Below are 24,301 nucleotides of genomic sequence, written 5' to 3'. Positions count from 1 at the left end.
AGCTGATAATCTTCGATATTAAGACTAGAAAAAGGGACACTTTAAGGAATCCATGAAAAGCATACATATCTCACCTATCCTCTAACGCGAACGTAAGTACGAATTTGAAATGTTTTATATTCAGACATTGAAAGGGGGAAATCATTTTAGGTAATCATGAAAAAGAAGCATAATATCATGCCACTACATAATAAATAATAAATGCAACTAGAAGGCCTATTTGGTGAATATTGACTTAAAAACTGAATGTTTTAGTACAACAGGAATTAAACAGACAATGCGAGCACCAGGAATGATGAACACATAGGCCCTAAGCAAATTATGTTTCTTAAAACTGTAATATGATATAATGTAAAATATAATATAACATAGAATAATGTAATATACAATAATGTCTTTATCCCCCACTTTGTTTTTTCTTTCTTTCTCCCTCTTTTTCTCCTTTTCCCCGGTTTTTTTTTTTGCGTTAGAAATTTGCTGTGACATTATGCGTTGCGACATGTGACGTTATGCGTTAGAAAAACTACGACATTATGCGTTGACTGTGACATTCCCGACATTTCGTTTGAGGACGCGCACGCTTATTTACGACGGTAGTTGATTTTGGAAGAGACTTTTTGGGCCCGTCATCATGGTCGTAAAATTCTGTCCTGCAATGCAAATTGTGTGACATGAGATTTTTTTTCGTTTCGCATCTGCGACGGAAACATTCAATATGCGTTTCGTGTGCAAAATTCTGGTTGCTACTATGGTAACAGCGATTTATCCGATTTAGGACGACTTTCCAAATCCACTTTTGGTTCCTCCCAGAGCTCGAGAAGCCGCCCGGGGGGCCCACTCCCATTGAATAGTGGATACCAGGCGCGACCATACGTAAAAAGGGAAAGAGTGGGTAAGTACGTTACGTATAGGCATATGTAGCGTTGTAAGGGTGTCAAAAACGATGATTAAAATACTGAAAAACGGGATATATTTCCAATACTTGTAGGGTGTCACAACCCAAATACTTAAGAGATGCATTTTCATAATCTGGAAAAGACTTACTTCCATTGTTTAGGGTGCTTTTCAAAACCCCATGGTCGCGCCTGGTATCCACTCATCAACGAAAGTGTACCCCCCCCCCCCCCCCGGGAAATCCCCCATTTCTGCGGAAAGTAAAACATACTGCCCATTACATTGTGTGCTAGAGGAATATCGTTTATGTATAAGGTGCAGGCAAATGAAGAAAACCCCGCAAATTTAGATGTTTTTTCAGACGGTTTATGGCCTATTGCATGCTGTGTATATGTCAACGCATGCGAAAATGGTTCCGGCTGGAGAGGTGATCTGACTCATGGAATCAATTGCCAGTGATCCACCAATAATGTACATTAAATGCAATATCGATTCGATGGACTGTAATTATCTATATCTAAGCCTAAATTCGGAAAGTTTTTCCTTACTCAATATGTACTCGATTTGTCTGAAAAACCACTTTCTTATCCATGTCATAATCTACATTTCGCATGTCTCCAGACAGCTGGAGTCATAGCCATGATACAGGAACAGTCCCGCCGCGAGTTCAGGCAGGCAAATGGCATGGCATGCTGGTATCATAGAGCTATTATAGCTCCATGCTGGTATAGTATGAAAGGGCTTTGCACACGAAAAGCAAGATCTATAGGGCCTGTAACACAAAGCTTAGCAATGATTGTAGAACAGTTTTCTACGTTTAATTGTATTGACTGTAACGTACAATCAATCTGAAAATCGAGTCTATGATTAATCGTTAACTTTTGAGTTACCCGACTCTAATCTCGCGTTGTAGAGGATTGCGAAAGGTGCCTATTATCGGTTGTAACAAGACCAGTGGCGTAATCAGTAATTTCGAGCGGGCTGGAAATGGCGTATCGCACAAAAATCGATTTAAAAAAGTTTGGAATGAAGCAAATGTCGAAATTTTATTACTAAATCCTATTTTGTGCTAGGTTTTTACATATTATTCAGAAAATAATATCATATTTCACCCTTCCTTCTTTCCTGTTTCTCCTTTTTTTTCCTCTTTTTTTGGGTCGTGATTTTTTTTTTTTTTTGGGGGGGGGGGCAAGCAACCCCTCCCCCTATCTGTACGCCAGTGTGTCAAGAGATAGCATGGGGGCCCAATATTGGCCACCGTGTTACATTTTGATCGGTTGATAGAAATATTATGAAAATCCCTCTTGAATTTTGGTTACATTTCGTAATTCCGAAGATTAGTTATTCCGAAGGTTCGTTATTCCGAATGTCCGTAATTCTGAGACACGTAAATTGCCTATACCTCGATGTTCGTTAATCCGAAAACGAAAAAGGGTTCGTTAATCCGAACATTTGTGGTGTTATTCCGAAGGTTCGTTAGTCCGAAAACGAAATAAGATTCATTGTTCCGAAGGTTCGATAATCCGAAAACGAAATAAGGTTCGTTGCTCTGAAGGTACGTTAATCCGAAAAATGAAATAATCGGTGACGTAGCCGGGATAACCGGAAGGGTGAGTTTGGTAGAGGGGGGACATCGTTGCTGTTTAATTGTTATGAGGATGGGGAGGTAAAAGGAAGGGCAGCGGAGCAAAGTAGAGCAAAGCCTTTTTTGAAGTGATTTCTGCCATGGTAAAATATATATTTAGGCTTTATTTTTTCGCGAGAGAGCGCAACGAGCGGTTGGTTTGGAAAATTTTCAAAGCTTATGTTGTAAAACTCGTTTTTGGTCAATTACCGTTTAAAAGGGCATATCTGGGAGGTGTTGCGCGCGTGACTCGCAACCTCAAACTTTAAAACATGAAAACATAATAAAACATTCTGAGCAGTTTTTCCAATCATTAACAGATTTGCATCTAACTGAAGAATTAACGCGAGCGAGAAGTGCGAGCTGAAATATACTGACCAGAAAAGGAACCTGTGAAGGACTGCGTTTAGTGCCTCATGAATAAGATACATCGAATAGTGCGATTGCGAAGCGCGAGCTTAAAAGAAATTCCAGCCTGAAAACTGGACATTCCAAGCCTTTTTCTAACCAGAAATGGCGAGTACCTTACTACACTGATAACAATGATAACAATAACCCAAAAATTTGGGATTTTCTAATCTTAATGTATACTTAAAAAATGGTACTTGATTTCGAAAAACGGCACACTTCATTTTGAAAAAAAAGAAGGAAATTTTCCATTTTGGAGAAATAGTATTTCGGGGATTTTTGGGGGGTGTAATTGCCCCCTCCCCCCCCCCTCCTCCGCTTTCACCACCCCTGTTGGGAGGGGGCTGATCTATCGTTACCAGGGGCGTTTACGTACGCATAATTATATCACAGGAATGATCATAGGCTTATGAGGCTAGTTTATGTTTTTTCTTTCATTGCTAGACCTGCAAATATTTATTTTATCACTCATTTTATTTATCAAACATAAATAAAAGTACATGGTACAAAGGTACAAGGACCAAACTGAACATGTTTACTGTAAGTAAATCTTTAAAAAAAAACAGACTACTGAACATCAAACATCAAATAAAATATTAAACATCAAATAAAATATAAATGCATTCAACGAGAAAACTACTTTTAACCTATTATCGAAAACCAGTAAAAGAGCAGAATTATTATAGAATTATCAAATCAAATATCGATAGGGGCGTGTTGTATGAGGTTGTACCGATTGTACCAATATTATATAGAACAATTATTTGTTATATAATCATTATTTATTAAATAATAACTATTATTTATATATAATTTACATTTTATTTGTAAATAATAAGATTATTCGAATAAGCGAAGAAGATAGTTTGCGAGAGAAGACAGATCTTCTCAGAAAACCAATTATTGGCAAGCCATACACGGCCCGCGAAAACAAAGCGCGCCCTTGCGATTCCGCGGGAATTATCCAAGGATACGCCCCCAGCAACAGGTCTGTGATTGGCTGGGCATGTCATGGGCGGCGCCGTCACACAGCGCTCTTGGTGACAGCCAGGCAACGGCAACGGGGGCACAGCCTCTACGCTAAAAAGAGCCAATGAAATGCATTATAAGAATTCAGGGACATGCGCAATACGCGACAGATTTGGAAGCACATGTTCATTCTCAACTCAGCTCTGGGGGATGCAAGACGTTAATTTGCCCTCCCTCCCGCCCATTTTAATAATGACTGTGAGTGTTTGGTTATAATATTGTCAGGGTCGGAGGGTATTGTTTCTGCCTCCAAAAATGTGGTACACATGTTATGACAAAAGATTGGATGATATAATATATGGTTGTTAATAATTCTGTCGTGATTTTTGTTTATACTCAAATCTGTCAAATGCGATTGTGCTAATCAATCTAAATGTGGTAATAGCGAATTTTAAAGACAGGGCTCGAGGTTGCTCAACGAGCCTGTTTAAGTGGAAGTTGTGCCGGTTACAGTTGATTGAAATAACCTTATATTTTGGTTGTATATAAATAATGATTATTTGTATATAATGGAAAACTGTAAAAATTGTTTATAAATAATGATTATTTATAAATAATGGGATATTGAAACTAAATTATTATTTATAAATAATGAAGTAGACGTTTTCATTATTTAACAAATAATCATTATTTATAAATAATGGGAAACTCAACAAATTATTTATAAATAAACAAATGTGCACTGGCATTGTTAATAAATAATTATTATTTATGAATAATAGAAAACTTATTTATAAATAATGGAAAAAACGAATTGCAATTATTTATAAATAATGAAGTATGTAGTGTCATTATTTATAAATAATGAAAAACGAAAATCATTATTTATAAATAATAAAAGACAAATAATCATTATTTATAAATAATGAAAAACAAATAATCATTATTTATAAATAATGAAAAACAAATAATCATTATTTATAAATAATGAAAATCAAATAATCATTATTTATAAATAATGAAAAACAAATAATCATTATTTATAAATAATGGAATGTCGAACTATTATTATTTACAAATAATGAAGTATTACTTGGAATTATATATAAATAATTAGAAATGTTATTTTATATAATAGTAATTATTTACAAATAAAATGTAAATTATATATAAATAATAGTTATTATTTAATAAATAATGATTATATAACAAATAATTGTTCTATATAATATTGGTACAATCGGCGCCTCATAGTGTTGATGCATTTTGATACCGTTTTGTCAAAGTTAAAAATGTTTATTAGTATCCCGTAATTAGTAACCATCTGGAATAAAATTATTGGAAATCGTTTTTTGACTAATTTGAGTAGGTATGGGTGTCAACATTTACCAAAAAAAAGTTAGGAGGAATACAGGTTGGGGAAAGTTTTTTTTTTTTCAAGGTCAAAGGTCAATGACCTTTTTAAAATATACTGTATCATGGTATCTCCTAGATAGAATATTACAGGTTGGTGATCATGTGGTCAAAATGCGCACATTCTTACAAGAAGATCAAATAATATCAAATCAAGTACCTACAATGCTCATTCACCCATGAAATTCAAGGTCAAAGCCTTTCAAAGGTCAATGACTTTTTTTTTACATTATATACCATGTACGGTATAATGGTATCTCTGAGATGAAAAGGTGCAGGTTGGTGATCTTGGTGTCAAATAGCAGAGGTTCTTACAGGAAGATCAAAAAAAAAATAAGTACCAAGAATGCACATTAAACAATAATATTCAAGGTAAAAGCCTTTCAAAGGTCAATGACCTTTTTTCATTATGTACCATACTGTATAATAGTATCTCTGAGATGAAACGGCACAGGTTGGTGATCGTTGAGTCAAAATGCACAAATTCTTACAGGAAGGTCAAATAAGATATATTTAATCACCTAGAATGCATATTAATCCATAAAGTTCAAGGTCAAAGGTCAATGACCTTTTTACATAGGCTATATATCGTATAATGGTATCTCTGATATAAAACGCTACATGTTGGTGATTTGGTGTCAAAAAGCAATTTTTGCAAAAAGATAAAAAGGCACAAAATAATCATAAAGAATAATCCTTCCCCTATGATATCCAAAGTCAAAGGTCAAAAGTTAATAAACATTTATATACATGCATGATCCCCCACCCCCCTCCCCAAAAAAGTAATTAATCCATTATATTCACATATTATTTGTAAATAATAGAAAGAAAGATAGCTATTTGTAATGAAAACTTGGATGATTAATAATTTCACTCTGAAATAAGGATAAAAAATGGCCATGAAAAATATATTTAGGGGTTAGAGGTCAATCAAATATGTCAATACGTCAGGGATTTTAAGTAAATAGTTCGATATAACGTGATTGTGGCATGTAGGTAAAGTGATTTTGATGGGAAAAAGACTGACATGCGTGGAAAATGAACACAAATTTAATAGTTGAATCTTTGATCAATAATGATGTCAAAATACATGTTCGAGGTGAAATTGAGATCAAATAGCTCTTTTTAATAAATGCATTGCTAAAAATGTTTAAAAAAATAATGTATGATAAAATTTGAAATGCTGAAGTTTTCTATAAAACAGCAGCATTTAGATACGCGTTTTATAAATCTAAATCAAGGTACTTATTTCTCTGTAGCAATAGGTCTCTAACCTCAAATGCTACGATCAATACTATAAAAGTATAGCTTAATCTGTAAATGGAAAGGATAGGCCTAACTCTTATGGCAAGCATCATCCGAGAACATTTTCATATAGCCATGGACAACGATGAAGAATTAAAGTAAGGCAATCATTACAGCTGCAGCTTTTGTCATAGTAAATGAAGTGTCTCAACTTCAGCAAAGAGTAATTAAACTCTTGAAAACCTTCTGACATTTTCAAGACTTTGATCTGGCCCATTTAATGAAAGCCTAACGTTCTGTCAAGGGATATCAGACTAGGATCTATATTATTACTGATATGTTGCACAGCTTGATTCTCAAGAACTGGAAGTGGTGCTGTAGGAGTTTTGTTAGGTCGATGGATGTGTACTTGTATACTGTTATCTCCTTTTGAATTTCATTATTATATGTCTAATTTGTGCATGATAACAATCAGTTGTTCTGGACCAGATACATTATCTTTGTACAAACTGATACCTAGTAGAAATAGCATCATGGGTGACGTACGGCAGAGAGCAGATATGAAGATTTGTCCTGCAGCATTAGCATCTCAAGAGATTCTGGCAGCTCGCAATGAAAGGTAATTAATAATAATACGGGGATTCATCTTTGTTAAAGTTGATATACATGCCATTTACTACGTGTATGACAGAAGCTACAGCTCTAATGATGGCCTTTATTTCATCTTCATCATCATCCCTCTGCTGTTTGGAAATGCTCTCAGATGATGCTAGCTGTGACATGAGAGTTAGTCCTATCCTATCCATTTTCAGAAGATTAAGCTAATAGCTTATAGTATTTATTATAGCATTGAGGTGAGTGGCCTGTCGCTGGAGAGAAAAAGACACGACAACCTTGATTTAGAAATTATGATGCATTAAATGCTGCTACTTAAGATAAAAATCATTTCAAATTATATACTTCATTTCATTTATTTTTTTCATTGCTTTTGGCAACGCATCGCAGTATATAAAAAAGTGTAATTTGGTTGTCAACTATTTCTAACTTAATTTCCACTGATATTTTGGAAAGGGTTCATTGACCTCTGACTCCTAAATACATTCTCCATGACCTTCATTAATTCAGATTGAAATTATGAAACCTCCATGTTTTCATTACAAATTATGAACACAAAGGATATTTTTTGGGTTATTTTTATGTCATACAGATTATATATTTCCTCTGATCTTGGATTTCGAGGGAGAAAGTTTATTCTTTATACTTATTTTGGTGTTGTTTAATCTTCTTGTACAAGTCTTTGCATTTTGGCACCAAGATCACCAACCTGCGGTGTTTCATCTCAGAGATACCATTATTATCTAATGTTAAAAAGGACATTGACCTTTGTTCTTGAATTCTGTGGTTGAATGTGCATTCTCGATGCTTAATTTTATTCTATTTATTAATCTTCCTATAAGAATCTGTGTATTTGACACCAAGAACACCAACCTGCGCCATTTTATCTTAGAGACACAATTATATAATATGGTATATAATGTATAGAAGGTCATTGACCTTTGGCCTTAAATTTTATGGGTGAATGTGCATTCTAGGTACTTGATTTTACTTTATTTGATCTTCTGGTCAAGATCGATGCATTTTGACACCATGATCACCAACCTGTGCCTTTCCATCTCAGAGATACCATTATACAATATGGTATATAATGTAAAAAGGTCATTGACCTTTGAAAAGCTTTGACCTTGAATAATATTGGTGAATGTCAATTCTAGGTACTTAAATTTATTTTATTTGATCTTCTTGTAAAAATCTGTACATTTAGACACCATGATCACCAGCCTGTACCTTATTATCTCAGAGATACAATTATACGGTATGGTATACAATGTAAAAAAAGGTCATTGACCTTTGAAAGGCTTTGACCTTGAATTTTATCGGTGAATGTGCATTCTAGGTAATTAATTTTAATTTATTTGATATTCTGGTAAGAATTAGTGCATTTTGACACCATTATTGCCAACCTGCGCCTTTCCATCTCAGAGATACCATGATAAGTGTATATGAAAAGGTCATTGACCTTTGACCTTGAAAAAAACACTTTCACCAACCCGTATTCCTCCTAACTTTTTTTGGTAAATGTTGACAATAATTTTATTCCAGATTGGCTATTTTGGGGTCTAATTTAGGGATACTATATTGAAAGATCTATTCTTGATTAAATGTTTACCACTTATAAACCTTTTTAAAAAATCGCTCTGCGCGAGGGGTTGAATGTTGGGACCAGAATAGGGGTGATAAAGACCACTTTTGTCTGAGCCGGGGCAAAAAAAGAAATCCGCAGCCATCGTAGCCACCCTTTCGGAGTGAAGGGGGCACACACTTATTTCACGTTAAATTTATATGTGTATGCATATACACAGATGTGGATCGAGCTTTCTAAAAAGAAAAGGGGGTTCATTCACATTTTCCCGGATCGGCTGCTCAAAGCTTTTTTTTTTCTTTGAAGGGGTAGTCCGAACAGTGACTTCTTAGCTTTATTCTTGGAGTGGTTCAGGAGCTACTTATTCATCAGACAACAATACGTGTTTGTTAAAGATCACAACTCCAATTTGAAATATGTTAACTGTGGTGTCCCTCAGGGCAGCTTATTTGGCCCGCTTCTTTTCACAATTTATATAAATGATTTATGTAGATCATTCAAATTCTTGTCCCTCATCTTGTTTGCAGATGATTCGACCTTGTTTTTTTCTCATCGAAATCCACAAACTTTAGTTGATGTTATCAATTCTGAACTTATTAATGTTACTGAATGGATAAGAGCCAATCGATTATCTTTGAACCTTAACAAAACAAAATACATGTTATTTAGTAATTCCATAGACAAGTTACCGATGAACATTATGTTTGATAATACCCCATTAGAAATGGTAACGTACACCAAATTTCGTGGAATAACAGTTGACAGTAAACTTTCTTGGAAAAATCATATTGAAAATATATCCAAAATAATTTCACAAAATATAGGGATTGTTAATAGGCTAAAATTTTGCATTCCCTCCACATCATTAATCATGCTTTACTCATCCTTAATTTTGCCTCATTTAAAGCTAAATGAAAGTAGTTGCAGTAAAACACTGATTTCGTGAGAAAGTCTGTGAAACCAAGGTTAAGTATTACTATATCATCGTGGATCTAGATCTGGTACAGTTACATGAACTGAACTTTGTGAAATCATAAAATCTTAGCTGAAAAACGATCACACTGAAGATCACCAACACAGATAGGCACACGTGGGACAGTGTATTATTATTGCTGGAATAAAGACCCGATGGAAGTGCCCGAATCCGCGTTTATTTTGCTTATTTTTCAGCAATTACACAATTTCTTCCAGAATCCTTTGGCACATATTTTTTATTCATACAAACAGACACTTGGGTGGTCATTATATTGGATTCTGTAAAAAGTCATTTTGAGATCGTTACCACAACTGGCATTTATCTTTCAACTACGTGATTCTTATTTGGGGTAATACCATCAATATTAATTAGATAAATTGTTGCTTTTGCAAAAGAAAGCACTTCGTATTATTTACAGTACAGCTTTCCGTTCTCATACGGACCCACTTTTTCTAGAAAGTAAACTGTTGAAAGTCAAAGACCTGTATTTACTACAGTTAGGGCACTTTATGCACTCTTAAAAATGTTGGGCAACATACGGTCCACACAACAATTGGTTAAAACTTTATCCAATTCTGGGTAGTTTTACACCAATACTGTGTAGTTTTCACCCAAAGCACACATTATTGGTGTAAAACTACCCAGAATTGGATAAAGTTTTAACCAATTGTTGTGTGGACCGTATGTTGCCCAACATTTTTAAGAGTGTGTATAGTTATAATAATAATGCACTTCCCCATATTTTTGATGCCATGTTCCCTAAAAATCAATTTTATCATAACTACCCCACGAGACACTCTTACGAACTTCATACACCACTTTACATAACTTTACTGGCCAAAAATACATTCCTATTCAACGGTCCTAAATTCTGGAACTCCCTATCTAATAATGTTAAAGACAGTGTCTCTTTAAATGCATTCAAACGTAGACTCAAACTTATCCTGCTTCATTCGTATAATTCTTCGGAACAGAACTAACATTTCATTATTTTGATTATCATTTTGATTATCATCCTTACATTTTTCATTTTTTTATTGTTTTAACTTTTTTCATATTATATTGTCCAGTTATATCGTCTTTTGTTACTTCACCAGAGCAAGCTGATTTGTGGTCAGCCCTTCCCCATTCTGACTTTTCCTCCTTAAAAAAATACTTATTATGTTATCTTGTCTTGTACTGTCCCGTCTCTTGTTTTGTCTTGTCATCTCTGTCTTGTCATTCCCTCTCTCTTTCTGCTTTTTATTCTGTCTATTGCACAACATATCCTTCACAGCGAAGACATCTTTGTGTGAATAGCTTTGCATTTGTTCTGTAATTATGTTTACATCAATATGATTTCGACCTTTTTTATTCCTTCTCTTTTTTTCTTTCCTGTATATAAACGCATATATGAATAGGTCGATTATATTTTCTTCATTTCCAAGGGGAATCCACACTTTACAAGCTTTACTTTTTAGTGGACCCCCCCCCCCCCCCCTCATTTCCATTTATGCTCAATATTATACTGTTTTTTTTTTTTTTTTTTTTTTACGAAGTAAGAATGCTCGTCTGTAAAATTGTACTTGATTTGAATTTATATTACTTTGTATTATGTTTTGAATGGAAATGGAATAAAGAATTGAATTGAATTGAATTGAATTGAATTGAATTGAATTGAATTCTTATAAACAAGATAATTTTATCTCATAATCCCTGATTGAATATAATGCGAACGCGAGTAGCGAGATAAATTTTAAAGAAATTTCAGGAATTTCGTTCTAAAAATTGAACATTCTGAGCAATGTTTGTGATTATGAACAAGACGCCTATGGAACTAACTAATTACTTCAAACGCGAAGTGCGAGCTTAAATCTTTGATAAAATGTCATAAAGCGGAATTTTAAGTAATTTGTTAGAATTCATATAGAAGTAGGCCTATACATACTACTGAAAATGCAAGCACGCAGCTCCACCTGATATATTTTGACGATCAGACCTGAAAAGGAATATTTGGAGAACTTCATGAAATACATGAATATAATAGGTACTTAAAACGAACCTTATTTCTTTTTCGGATTAACGAACCTTTTGAATTACGAACCTCATTTCGGTTTCGGACTAACGAACCTTCGGAATTACGAAGCTCATTTCGTTTTCTGACTAACGAACCTTCGGAATTACGAACCTCATTTTGTTTGCGGACTTACGAACCTTCGGAATTACGAACCTCATTTCGTTCTCGGACTAACGAACCTTCGGAATTACGAACCTTTGGAATTAAGACCCTTCGGAATATTCGAACCTTCGGAATAACGAAGCGTCGGAATCACGAATGCATGCGTTGAATTTTAGCCTACATTTTTGCTGAATGCCACAGGTTTATTAAGCTGGAAATTGAATAATTGTCAGTCTTTTTCCGTCTAATTTTCTGACTTTGATTCAAAAATTCATCTTTCATCAAACGTCTTCGTTATGCCACCCCGTAAATTAGTGAGAGCAGAGCGAGGGGAATAAGCACAATTGTGTTAATTGCATACAAACTTTGTATATACTGTGAATAATCTGTATTTTGTTGGGTTTTAAGGGCTCGAATAGAGTACTATCAAATGTTTTTTAAAGATCTAATAATTATGTTCAACTTCTAGGCAATAAAATACAATAATATTAGTGACAACTGTTGGAATTTTTTGACATTTTTGTTAAAAGTTACTGTTTTAGGCTTGCCAGCTGAAATTCGACGACTCCGTGACAAGATCCAAGAATACAGACCTGGTAATTGGACGATCAGAGATGCAGGGTCTAGCTTCGAAAAACCATCCAAGGTTCAACTAGGTGTCTTCGGAGTGCAAGACTCAGGCAAGAGTGCCTTTCTCAACTCTCTTTACTTTGCTTACAAAGGTTTTTTTTCAGTAAAAGCATTTTGCATTTCCTCACATTAGCTTGATGTAAAATTTTCTACTTTTTAAATCAATTATTATGTGGTAGTTATGGGTAAATTTTAATCGTTTTTATTGCAATATCAGGCTCCGAAAACAATCTAAAAGGAGTGATGATGGACGATATCCAGAGTTATGTTGCAAATTGAGCTTTTACACACTAAGAAATCCCGGTGCAAATGTGTACGATACGTGCGTAAACCCCTTAATACAATCGAGGTGCAAGTTAGCTCTTATGCGAGAGTACGTGTCTGTTGTACACCCCTGTACTCTTTGCGCGCACCCACCAGTCTCGCTGATAGACGTATGGTATAGATAAAGTTGATTTGTGGTCGAAGATTACCCGAAATAACAATGCACTAACCACACTTTACCGAAGTGAAATAGTTTGTTGAATATTTAATATTTATGTGATAATTGTTTCAAAAACACTGTTGATTACTTATACATTTGGAGAAAGAGTAAATAGATTTACTTGAATCACAACTCTTAGCACAAGTCAAAAAAGAATCAGATCATATCGCTAGGGACCTCATCCAATCTCAGTGCTTCTCGCTGGCATAGGCGGGAATAATCTTGACTACAGATAAGCCGAGGTAACTTCGGGTCACAACTAAAGTAACTAAAAAATCGATACAGAAATTGAATGACCAGAAGTCTCGACAATTCTTTTGTTATTTTATGTGGGGTACATTATGCACCATAAGGGGTAGACGTGTACACCCTCTAAGGTGCAGATAGACACCCAAAATAGGGGTGCACACTGTACACCCCTATCATTGGGGGTGTATGTGTGCACACCTAGGGGTACTCGGATAGAGACAAGCCTGTGCACCCCTAGGGGTGTAAAATTGAACCCGAATTTCTTAGTGTGTATAATTATGATCCTGTGTTTCCATTCCAGCAGAAATATCCGTTAATCTTAATTTCATCCATTCATTGCGGCATTAACCTGCCGAAAAGAACAGTGCCATACAGTGTGATCACAGTGTCTTCACACAGTGAAAATATTACTCAAACTGTTAAAACGTACAAATTAAACAGTGTGAAGATATTTTCACATTGTGGACACCTCGACAGTGTGACTCTACACAGCGTGTTCACACGATCGACTACATGTATATGAATGTATTGATTCACACTGTTGAAATGCTCAAATCTAACTCTTAGTGTGAAAGTGATTTTTGCATTGTTTTCCACACTGTGGCACACGCTGTGGGACACTGTTTATTCCACTAGGGTATGCTCGCTCATTTATATAAATTTTGTATATTAGTTCAACACCGTGCGTGTGCACATTCTGCTGTATTTCTTTATGCTAAGCAACATGAAGTAATTTTTTTCTTGGTTTGAATGCAATAAATTCGTTTAGTGCAAAATCTGTAATACATTACTTATTACTACATTTGTTACACATGCATTTACTGAATGAATTATAATAATAATAATAATATGTCCATTCATATAGCGCAGTTACTATGTGCATATACTCAACTGCGCTTTGATACTTGGTATCATATTATTACCCCGGCTGTAGCTGAGCCGCCTTAATAATAGGCGCTAAAGTGTCCAAGGAAAAACCCTACCGGGTACCTATTCACCTCACCTGGGTCGAGGGCAGCACAATGTGGATAAATTTCTTGCTGAAGGAAATTACGCCATGGCTGGGATTCGAGCCCACGACCCTCTGTTTCAAATTCCGGAGACTAATCCACTGGGCCACAACGCTCCAATTATGCATATTTTCAGTCAAAAGCGAAGATTTGTATATTACTTGGGGACCAGTTTTCATTGTTTTTGTTTTGTTTTTTTTTTTTTTTTTTTTGGTTACCTTCGCTTTATCACAATGGTGTATGGCAGCAAGTCTACCTCGAGAGCAATACGGAAAGGCAAGGAGGAGAGACTATATTTCGAGACCCTACTGTACTTACCGATCAAGTAACAATTTTCGATACACGTGGACTATTGGATCTGAGTTATTACAAAGTTATGGATGTAATGAATGAAATCAGTTGAGTATTTGGCTTTTTTTCCCCAGTTTTTTCTGCTTACAATTGACAGTGTTAAGCCCCACTGGGATATTGATCCCCCACCCCTGATAATCGAAAATGCTTACCATACTTTTGCTTGTGATTTTCCCCTCTCCCTCTATTTCAAGTTATGCTTGAAGCGCTTCAAGCGCATTGATGAATTTGGTGAGTATATACATATATATATATTTTTAATGACTTGCAAAAATCGCCAAACGCTTCTTGCACCCAGTTATTTTTCAATGATTGAAATAAGTAGGCATACTTTAATTTTTAAAGATTTTTTAACCAGTTATATGAATTTGATAGACATTATCGGAAGGTAAAAATTCAAATAATATAGATATAATGATAATATTATTAATATAAATAAGACCAACAAGCTATAGAGTGTGATTATAGAATTGTATTGATTGTTTAACCGAAAATCTGTTGAATAATTGCCCCACCCCCAGAAACTAATTTTGGAAAAAAATCACAGAAAATTATCAAAACCCTTCAATTTGACTTTACAAAAAGGAAAAGCGCCCCACCGAGACAAGCGCGGTCGATGAGTTTTGTCGAAAAAGTTTGCGCATCCTTTCTGCCCAGCAAAAAAAAAAATCTGCATACCGCCATGTCTCAGAGACAGTTCGTTACGTTATTTCGCCAGATTTAGGGAGACTTTGAAAATTATCAATTTTTTGAAAGGTTATTGTATGAGGAATCAGCATAACAATGTTTGCATTTTTACTGAGACCTATAAGCAGCGGCGGACCCAGGATTTTCCAAAAGGGGGGCAAATATTTTGGAGGATATTTTGTCCGCGAAAAAAATTGACAAGCAAAAAAAAAAGGGTCTGCAACAACAAATAAAGAATTTCGTACCAGGAAAGAATTGACAAGCAAAAAAAAAGGTCTTCGTTCGCCCGCAAATAAAGGACATTTCGGACCAGAAAAAAAATGGACAAGCAAAAAAAAAAAAAGGTCTTCAACCACAAATAGGGGGCACACGCCTGTCTTCATTGCATTTTTACATTACAAATTATTAATTTTGCTTCTCGAAAGGGGGAGGGGGAACGTCCCCTGGATCAGTTGTGACTCGTCCGGTGGGGCAGGGGTACGTCCCCTGCATGAGTTGTGACTCGTCAGGGGGGCAGTCTGCCCCCCCCCCCTTAGGTACGGTAGTGCCTATAAGGCCGCCATCTTGGATTTTACACAATTGCCAACGAAATCAGGTAATATATCTGCTTTTAAGCAACCTTGAATATAACGTTTTGCACTAAACAACTATTTCTGAGATCAGGAAACACTACTGGTATCAACTAAGCAACTTTTCAGAAACAAAATCAATTTAATGACATTGTTTTTTTTTTCCTTTTCTACTAATTGCAAGAATCAAGCACATGTTGTAAACAATGCAACTAAATCTTATCTCTAAGTAAGGGACACGTTAAACCATAGTGTCGTACATGCCTTATGAATGACATATTTGGCATGTGTTTTGGGGTATCATGATCATGGTCAATGGAACCGAAAAAGTGGTTATGACGTATCACGGATTATCTTGCATGAGTTTCATGTCACATGTTCAAGGTCATATAGGGTCAATGAACTGTTGTCATAGTGTGGTTTTGATACTTTACCAAGGCTTAGATTCAAATTTTCAAGATAATTTCTCAAGTATAAGTCCTTATTCTATAAAAATTCCATTTAATGATCATAAGTGGTTTTAGAATGCAAGACAAAACCCTGTACTTGGCGGCTATTTTGTAATATCTAAAAGGGCGGCCTTAGAGGTAAAACATTGTTATTCTAATTCCTTAATATACAATTACCTTTCCATGAATATATCGTTTTCAATTTCTTCAAATATGAACAAAGTAAACCTCGCAACAAGTTATTGTTAGCTTGTTTATTAGTTTTTGAAGTCTTTGGAACAGAGCAATCACTTTTATTCAAACGTCTTTAACATTTTTAATCGAACTCTTCCAAACAGCTGGAAAGCGAGGAATCGATCCTCGTTCTTGGACGGCTGGAGAAAGGATCGACTGTCCCATCTTTATCCTGAAATACAAGTATGTAATTATGTACATGTACATCTATCCATTCATTCTCTCATTTATTTGTCATGTTTTTTAGGTGCATATCTCTGTGGGTATATATGCACGTGTGTAGATGTGTCCGTTCGTATGATTTTGGGGTGTATTCGTGTGAGTGTTAATGTGTGTGTATGGATGAGGACCTTTATGTGTGGGAGGGGCGTGTTAGGGTGTCTGTGGGATGTGAGTTAGAGAGAGAGAGAGAGAGAGAGGGGACAAAATGACGTAATTGTCACTCCAGTCGCTCATTCTGAAATACATGGACTGCTTTTCCAAAGGGTTTTGGATTTCTCTTTTGATGCAGTTGATTTGTTTTTTTGTTTATTTTTACATTTTTCAGCCTGACGTACCCCCATTTAATCTTGTATAGACTAGCAATGTTTGGGGATTCATTCTTTCTTATATATTATGAATGATGGGCCTAGATAAATCATATCAAGAAAGAAAATTATTGCGACCATCCTAGAGGATATGAAGTAATTTAAGCCAACTATCATCTAGAAATGCATTCTCTCGTTTCATAAAAAATAGAACGCACAGTTTTATAGGCCCTATGTGATATGTTCGGGACGATGTAGGCATCGAGGTTATTCTCCTTATTCGGATGTTTTTGCAACGCGAGGCAGACCGCTTCCGTGAACATCGAGAATGTATTGTCAAGTGCCTTTCATGACAATGAAGTCTTTGTCGATGGTTGGTGAATTGAGTTTCTTTCTGGATTATGGACAAACGTAATTTTTGCGTTTTTTTTCCCGTCAGCTCCGAAACGCAAAACAAAGCTGCTGTTCCTATTCAGCAATTATCGACAAAGACCTTCCAGCTGTTCATTGTGATTTGACGGACGTTTTCAGTGCATTTGCTGTGTTCTAAGATTTGTTCTGCGTCGTGGTGCAAATACTCCCTATATGCACAAACGCTTGGGGCAGGCGCCTCGTATTAATTGAATATTGTAAATCGCATCGAGTGCGCTGCGTCGCCACAAAAATTATCACCATCATCGTAATCATTTCATTTGTATTTTATTTCCTAGCTCTGCTACTGGAATACAACATTGTCGTGACTTCCTATCGTCACTTGTACCAAAAATCAGGAAAGAGTTCGGTAAGTTGTCTTATCTTTAAAAAAAAAGTATGACCTTTACATTTTTTTTACTTTTAACACGTAAAATATAGGGCAATAGGTTTCACGATACACCTCCCAGGTAACAAGCCAACGTTGGCTCAACGTTGGAAACTTGAAAGTCGTTGGACGTTGGAAAAACTTGATGGACTTACGTTGAATCGACGTTGGAAACTAGTTTGATGGAAAGATGATGGACAATCAACAATGACACGACGTTAGGAACGTTGGAAACTTGTTAGTTGGAGAGTTGTTGGACAGTCGGTGATCTCGTCCGATCACCCGAAACTGGTAGGTTGGAGATCAGTTGGATAGTCGACGATAACACAACGTTGGCAAGGTTGGAAACTGGTTTGATGGAGATTTGTTGGATAGTCGACGATGGCACAACGTTGGAAACTAGTGTGTTGGAGATTTGTTGGACGGTCGTCGACATTGGCACAATGTTGGAAAATGGTAGGTTGGAGATTAGTTGGATAGTCGACAATGTACTTATAACGTTGACAAAGCCGGAAACTAGTTAGATGGAGAGTTGTTGAACAACGGACAATGGCACAACGTGGACAACGTTGGAAACTAGTTTATTGGAGATTTGTTGGACAGTCGATAATGGCACAACTTTGGAAACATGTTTGATTAGATAATTACTGAACAGCCGACAATGGCACAATGTTGACAACATTGGAAACTACGACAATACACCAGTACGACAATACACCAGACGGTGGACTGTACTGTTTCCAGAAGAAGAAGAAGAACTAGTTTATTGGAGAGTTGTTGACAGTTAACATTGACACAATGTTGGAAACTATAGTTTGGTGGATATTTTTTTGACAGTCAACATAATATCCCGGCATAATATACACAGTGTTGAGAACAGAACTGGTTCATTGGAGAATTGATATACAGACGACAACTACTCGCATAAAATCCAATGGGGCCGGGGGGTGATCAAGTAAGTTTGCTTGTCTATCCACGTCACCCTTGTATCCTCCCAGCAATAAGGGGAAAAGAAATCGAGAAAGAAGGAAAATAATGGGAAGGGAAAGAGGAATTTAAAGGGGAAAACAAAAATAAAGACGGGATAGAATAGATCAGGCTACCGGCAGACCGGGGGCTGCAAATGTGTCGATTAATATATAGAAAATAAAGGAGAAAAACAAGAAAACAAATGCAGTTAATAACCAGAATTTCCAGAAACGCCCTCGTCCTTTGCAGCTGGCTAGGCCTCTCACAGTAAGTACGAGATATAGGCCTACCGTCACATAGCTAGAAGAAATTGAAGAAGGAAATACAAGCATCAAATGTGCCTATTTAAAAATACCATACTATTCTGATGCGCAGAATTAGTCGCGACGCGTCGACGTCAGACTCCTTCTTCAGTGTAGTCTGCTTCCTTCAATTTTAAACTTGAAGAATCTGGCAGAATTTGAACTGGTCCGACTGGATATAGACAATTAAATTCCAGAATATCTAGTGATCTGGAACAGCTACTTATAAGCTGCATATTTAGGACCTACAATCTACAGTGGAATTTTCTTTGCACTTGCAGATAATCGGTAACTGCAACTGTTGATCCCCTCCGAAAGATCCCGGAGTCAGCTTCTGTGTGCATACAGTCCGACGCTAGTATTTTCGTGTAAGTACTTACCACCAGTCACTGCATTTTACGGGGATGGTTCGTCGTGTTCGCCCCCTGTCCGTGAGCTACAGAAGGCGAACACGACGAACCATCCCCGTAAAATTATCTTTTACAGCTAAGATAAGAGCAAATCATTAGAGTTTTTAATACATTTTAATGAAAAATATATTACGCTCGGTGTTGGAGCTCAGTTCAGCAGCCCTTTCACACTCTCAACACCGAACACCGGCCGTACTTGAAATCACCCAATGACTTGCTTCCTGGCATTCCTGCCTTATTTATTATATTATACGCTGCCTTGAATTGACCTGATCGGTCGTGCCTGGCCTAGCCTGGACGGAGTGTTTTCCAACTGCAGTCAAACCTGTAGGTGCTACGTGAGGCATGCTTACACTTAACGCTGAAATATCATTTAAGAGTTATGGCATGAGCGAGACTAGGCCATGGCCATGCATATTGAGATCTCAGTTGACTTCTATCTTAATCAAAAAGAGGCGCTCTTAAGTTACAGTAGGCATTCGCTACGTTACTCTGAGTGAGGCCAAGTTACGCGACCTCCTTTTTAGATTTTGTAAATACTGAGAGACTGCAATTACACATGTGAGTTTTTGTGATGATTACTGACGTTGCAATTGGCATTGCATACCGAGTCATCAAAAAATTTTAGACAGAAACAGAGATTGCAATTCGCAAGAAAATTTAATACATCTTAATTCTTATTACATATGCCTATGTTTGGTATTAGTCTTGTTTGAGAAAAAGAGGTTGTCAAAAATGTTTAAATGCTACAAAGGCCTCAATAAATATCACACGTAATTCTCTTGATTCCTCTTAATTATGTGAAGAGACTTGTAACAGAAAGAATGAAAAGAAATGAATAGTTGTAATAATAGTTGTAATGTTTTTTGACAGAATCATGAACAGGTTACAGATGATGATGGCACAGTGTTGAAAACTGTTTGATGGAAATGGCGCATCATTGGATTTGTTTAAAATTAGACCAACAAAGAAGCAACGTTACACCAACGTTGAACCGATATTAGACAAACATTGAATCAACGTTTACGCCAACGTTGGACTAACGGTGAATCAACTTTCCATCAACATTGGACCAACATTAGACCAACGTTGGATCAACGTTACCAAACGTTGGACCAACATTGGAACAACGCTGCCATACCTGCCTCATCTGGACATAATGATTATGCACTCATGAATATTCATTACAACAGTAAATGACCAAAATTTTAGGTAATATTGCTATAATAATTAAAGTATCTATGTTTATTCTAAATTTCCACCATGAAAAGTTTCAGAAAAGTATGTGGCTCCATTACCATATCATTTATAGTCGAAACATATTATTCTAAGTGAAATTTTCAAGGTTAAATGTGGAAAATGATATTAACTGTATTCTGCCAAGTGTAGCAAAGTTGCTCTTTATATAGGAGTCAATGACAGGATTCAGTGGATGACAGGAACTGGGCGTTGTGGCGTGCGCCTGTAATCCAAGCTATGGGGGGAAGTTACAAATTGATGCAGAGGTTCGAGCCCTGGTCACGTCTTTCGGATGGTGACGTTAAAGGTCGGTCCCAGACGTAAATAATCATATCTGATTGATACACGTCTGACAAAACTCAAATACACACACACATTCAGTGGATAGGTGTAGGATGATAGGAATAGGATGTAGGATTAGGATGTAGGATTTTAGGATAGAATAAGATATAATGATATAAGGATTAGAGTGTAGAGTTGCAACGGTGGACTTCACCTTGAAACCCATTAATGTTTTGTTAATTATTGCCATATGTTGGAATAACGTTGGGCATTGTTGGAGCAACGTTGTGACAACATTGTAACAATGTTGGAGCAATGTTGCCAGACAACGTTGGAGCATCGTTGCTGGACAGCGTTGAACCAACGTTGTAAACATAGTTGGACTGACGATGTATGCGCGTGCACTTCCATCGCTGATACAACGTTGCCCATCAACGTTGCAGCAACGCTGTTATTGATGACTCAGCCGACATGAGACCAACGTTGGAGAATTGATGGTGGACAACGTTGAACTGACGTTGGAAATGTTGTTGGTCTGACGATGTATGGACGTGCACTTCTAACGATGATGCAACGTTGCTTGCCAACGTTGTAGCAACGTTGTATTTGACTATTTAGCCATCATAGGATCAACGTTGCCAGACAACGTTGGAACATTGTTGCTGGACAACGTTGAACTGACGTTGGAAATGTTGTTGGTCTGACGATGTATGCGCGTGCACTTCTATCGATGATGCAACGTTTGCCTGCCAACGTTGAGGCAACGTTGGGAAAAAATTTCCCAACGTTGATCCAACGTTGGTCCAACGCTGTATTGTTACCTGGGCTTGTATCTCTTTTGGGCAAAATATTGGTCCAGGAAAGAACAGCCCAAACTCGACGTTTCGACAAGTGCGTTCTTGTCGTCTTCAGGTGAATGAGCAAAGTTTGTAAAAGCAGGTGTTATATACTCTGTCTAGTTGCCGTGCATAACGAAATGTGGAGTTTGGGTGGTCCTTTTCAGGACCAACATCTGCCCTAGAAAGATACATGTACCTTGAAACCTAATAAACTAGTCTTCTCCGTCATGAAAACCTTCAGAAGTTGCGTAAAATATAATACTACACCAATTACCAGTCTGTTGCTACTACAGTCGTGCCTGTTCGTCTCCTAGACTGTTACTCGAACTACTACACTCTTAATTCCAAGGATTTTAAATAAATCCAGATCGGCTGTGAATAGTGACCAGCCGAATATTAGATTTAGCTTTAAACCTTGTAGATTTAGATCTACATTTAGATTTACATGTAAATCTGAAAGATTTGAATTTAATTTATTTTTAATTTGAAATTTAATCCTAAAGATTTAAAATTAATACAGCTTTCGGCTGGTCACTATCCACAGCCGATCTGGATTTATTTAATTAAATCCTTGGAATTAAGACTGTACTACTACTAAATACAATTTTATTTATATATTACCATTATCTTTTTTACAATCATCATCACCCTCACCACTTTCATTATTCTCATTACGATCTTCATCGTTATCATCATCATCATCACTTTTCACCATCATCTTCATTACCACCATCATCGTCATCATCATGCAGGCTCGTATCCGGTCATGGTCGTAACCTTTGCAGAGAGCATCTTGAACCAGGATGAGATCATTTGCGACATCACCTTAGCTGGTATGGAGAAGAACAGTCTATTCTTCATTGAGAACTACACAGCTTCAAACCACGAGATGGATTCTAAGAAACACATTGCTCTTCTCAAGATCCTGGAAGCCTGTATCAAGCGAGCCGATGATAACATCACCTTCCACTGGCGAAAAGAGAAGGAGCCACTGCCCAAAAGAAAGTGTGAGATAATGTAAAGTAGCGCGCATCAAGTCGGGGTGAATGAAATTTTACATAATTAGTACATACATACATGTACGTCAAGGTCACGTACGTGCACATGAACGTACGCGACTTTTGTCAAGTTCTGTCTATTTACTTTTATTCATTTTATTCCTGGAAAAAGCAGAACAAGAAATTACAATTGCAAGAAAATGTTAAAACCCATTGACCGATGGCTAAGGATAGACAAAAAGACACTAGTTTGATTGATTGATTGATTGATTGATTGATTTTATTTCTCATGATAAAAAACAATACAAAATATATACATTCAAAATATAAAACGTTAATAATTGAATTACATATATAGAAATCAGGTACATGAATTTGAGATTATAAAAAACTTATAGGAGAAATATGGGAAAACCAAAAAGCTACAAGGAGCTTGAAAGGGGTTATTCCCAATTAAAGAATACGATTGCAGAAATACATATACATAACTTGATAAAATAACATACAAATAAAGCATAAATAAACTTAACTGTAACTTGCCCAGATAACTCCTAAACACCCCCCCCCCCCCCTTACATGAACAAAATCGACCTATCTTCCAACTAATATGTAGATAAAATGTGGTATTTTAATTTTCTTTTGAATGCCGATAAAAACGAGTATTGCTTGATCTCGGTGGGAAGTGAATGCCAGACGTCGGGGCCCCTGTGTCTTATTGATTTAGATGTTAACAAAGTTCGCGGATTTATTAAATGGTAATTTTCTGAGCCTCTTGTGTTATACGAATGAATTTGGTAATTACATATGAACATAGAATTGAATTGGGAAGGCAATATCTTATTTTTCAATCTAAACATGAAAAGTGCTGTCTGGATGGTATTTATATCCGCAACTTTTAGTAATCCAAGCTCTTTAAAAATTGGGTCGGTGTGGGCTAGATAATGAGACCCTGTACACAACCTTACAGCTCTCTTTTGTAATTTGAACAGCATATCTATATGTTTGGAATAACAATTTCCCCAGACAATAATACCATATGACAATGAAGACAAGATAAATGAGTTGTACAATAAAATCATCGCCTTAGTGGGAAGGTAGAATTTAAGCTTAGACATGATGCCAAGCGTACGTGATACATTAAGTTTAAGGTTTTCAAACTGGGGGTTCCATGTAAGACATTCGTCAAGTAAAATACCTAGGAACTTCACTGTTGACTTCTTTTCTAAGATAGTATTGTTTGCAATAATGTTATGATTTGGGTTATCGACGATTGGTTTGTTTTTACTGTGAAATACTATATAATTGGTCTTACTGATATTGAGCGATAATTATTAGAACGAAGCCAATTTAATAATTTAGGGAGTTCGGTGTTATACAGAGAAAAAA

At 36.3% G+C, this 24,301-nt stretch overlaps 1 protein-coding gene across 1 annotated transcript; it reads left to right on the top strand.

Annotated features, from left to right (window-relative positions):
* The first annotated feature begins 6,954 nt into the window (after nucleotides 1-6,954).
* On the top strand, nucleotides 6,955-22,938 carry LOC135155291 (uncharacterized). Its single transcript, XM_064104240.1, has 6 exons — nucleotides 6,955-7,012; nucleotides 12,439-12,620; nucleotides 14,508-14,658; nucleotides 16,655-16,733; nucleotides 17,788-17,858; nucleotides 22,670-22,938. Exons 1-6 carry the CDS (start codon nucleotides 6,955-6,957, stop codon nucleotides 22,936-22,938), a joined length of 810 nt encoding a protein of 269 aa, XP_063960310.1.
* Nucleotides 22,939-24,301: the final 1,363 nt, after the last annotated feature.

This window comes from Lytechinus pictus, chromosome 8 (genome assembly GCF_037042905.1).
Source record: "Lytechinus pictus isolate F3 Inbred chromosome 8, Lp3.0, whole genome shotgun sequence".
Classification (NCBI taxonomy): Eukaryota; Metazoa; Echinodermata; class Echinoidea; order Temnopleuroida; family Toxopneustidae; genus Lytechinus; species Lytechinus pictus.
Note: the sequence above shows the minus strand (reverse complement) of the source record. Positions and strands in the feature narration are given on the sequence as shown.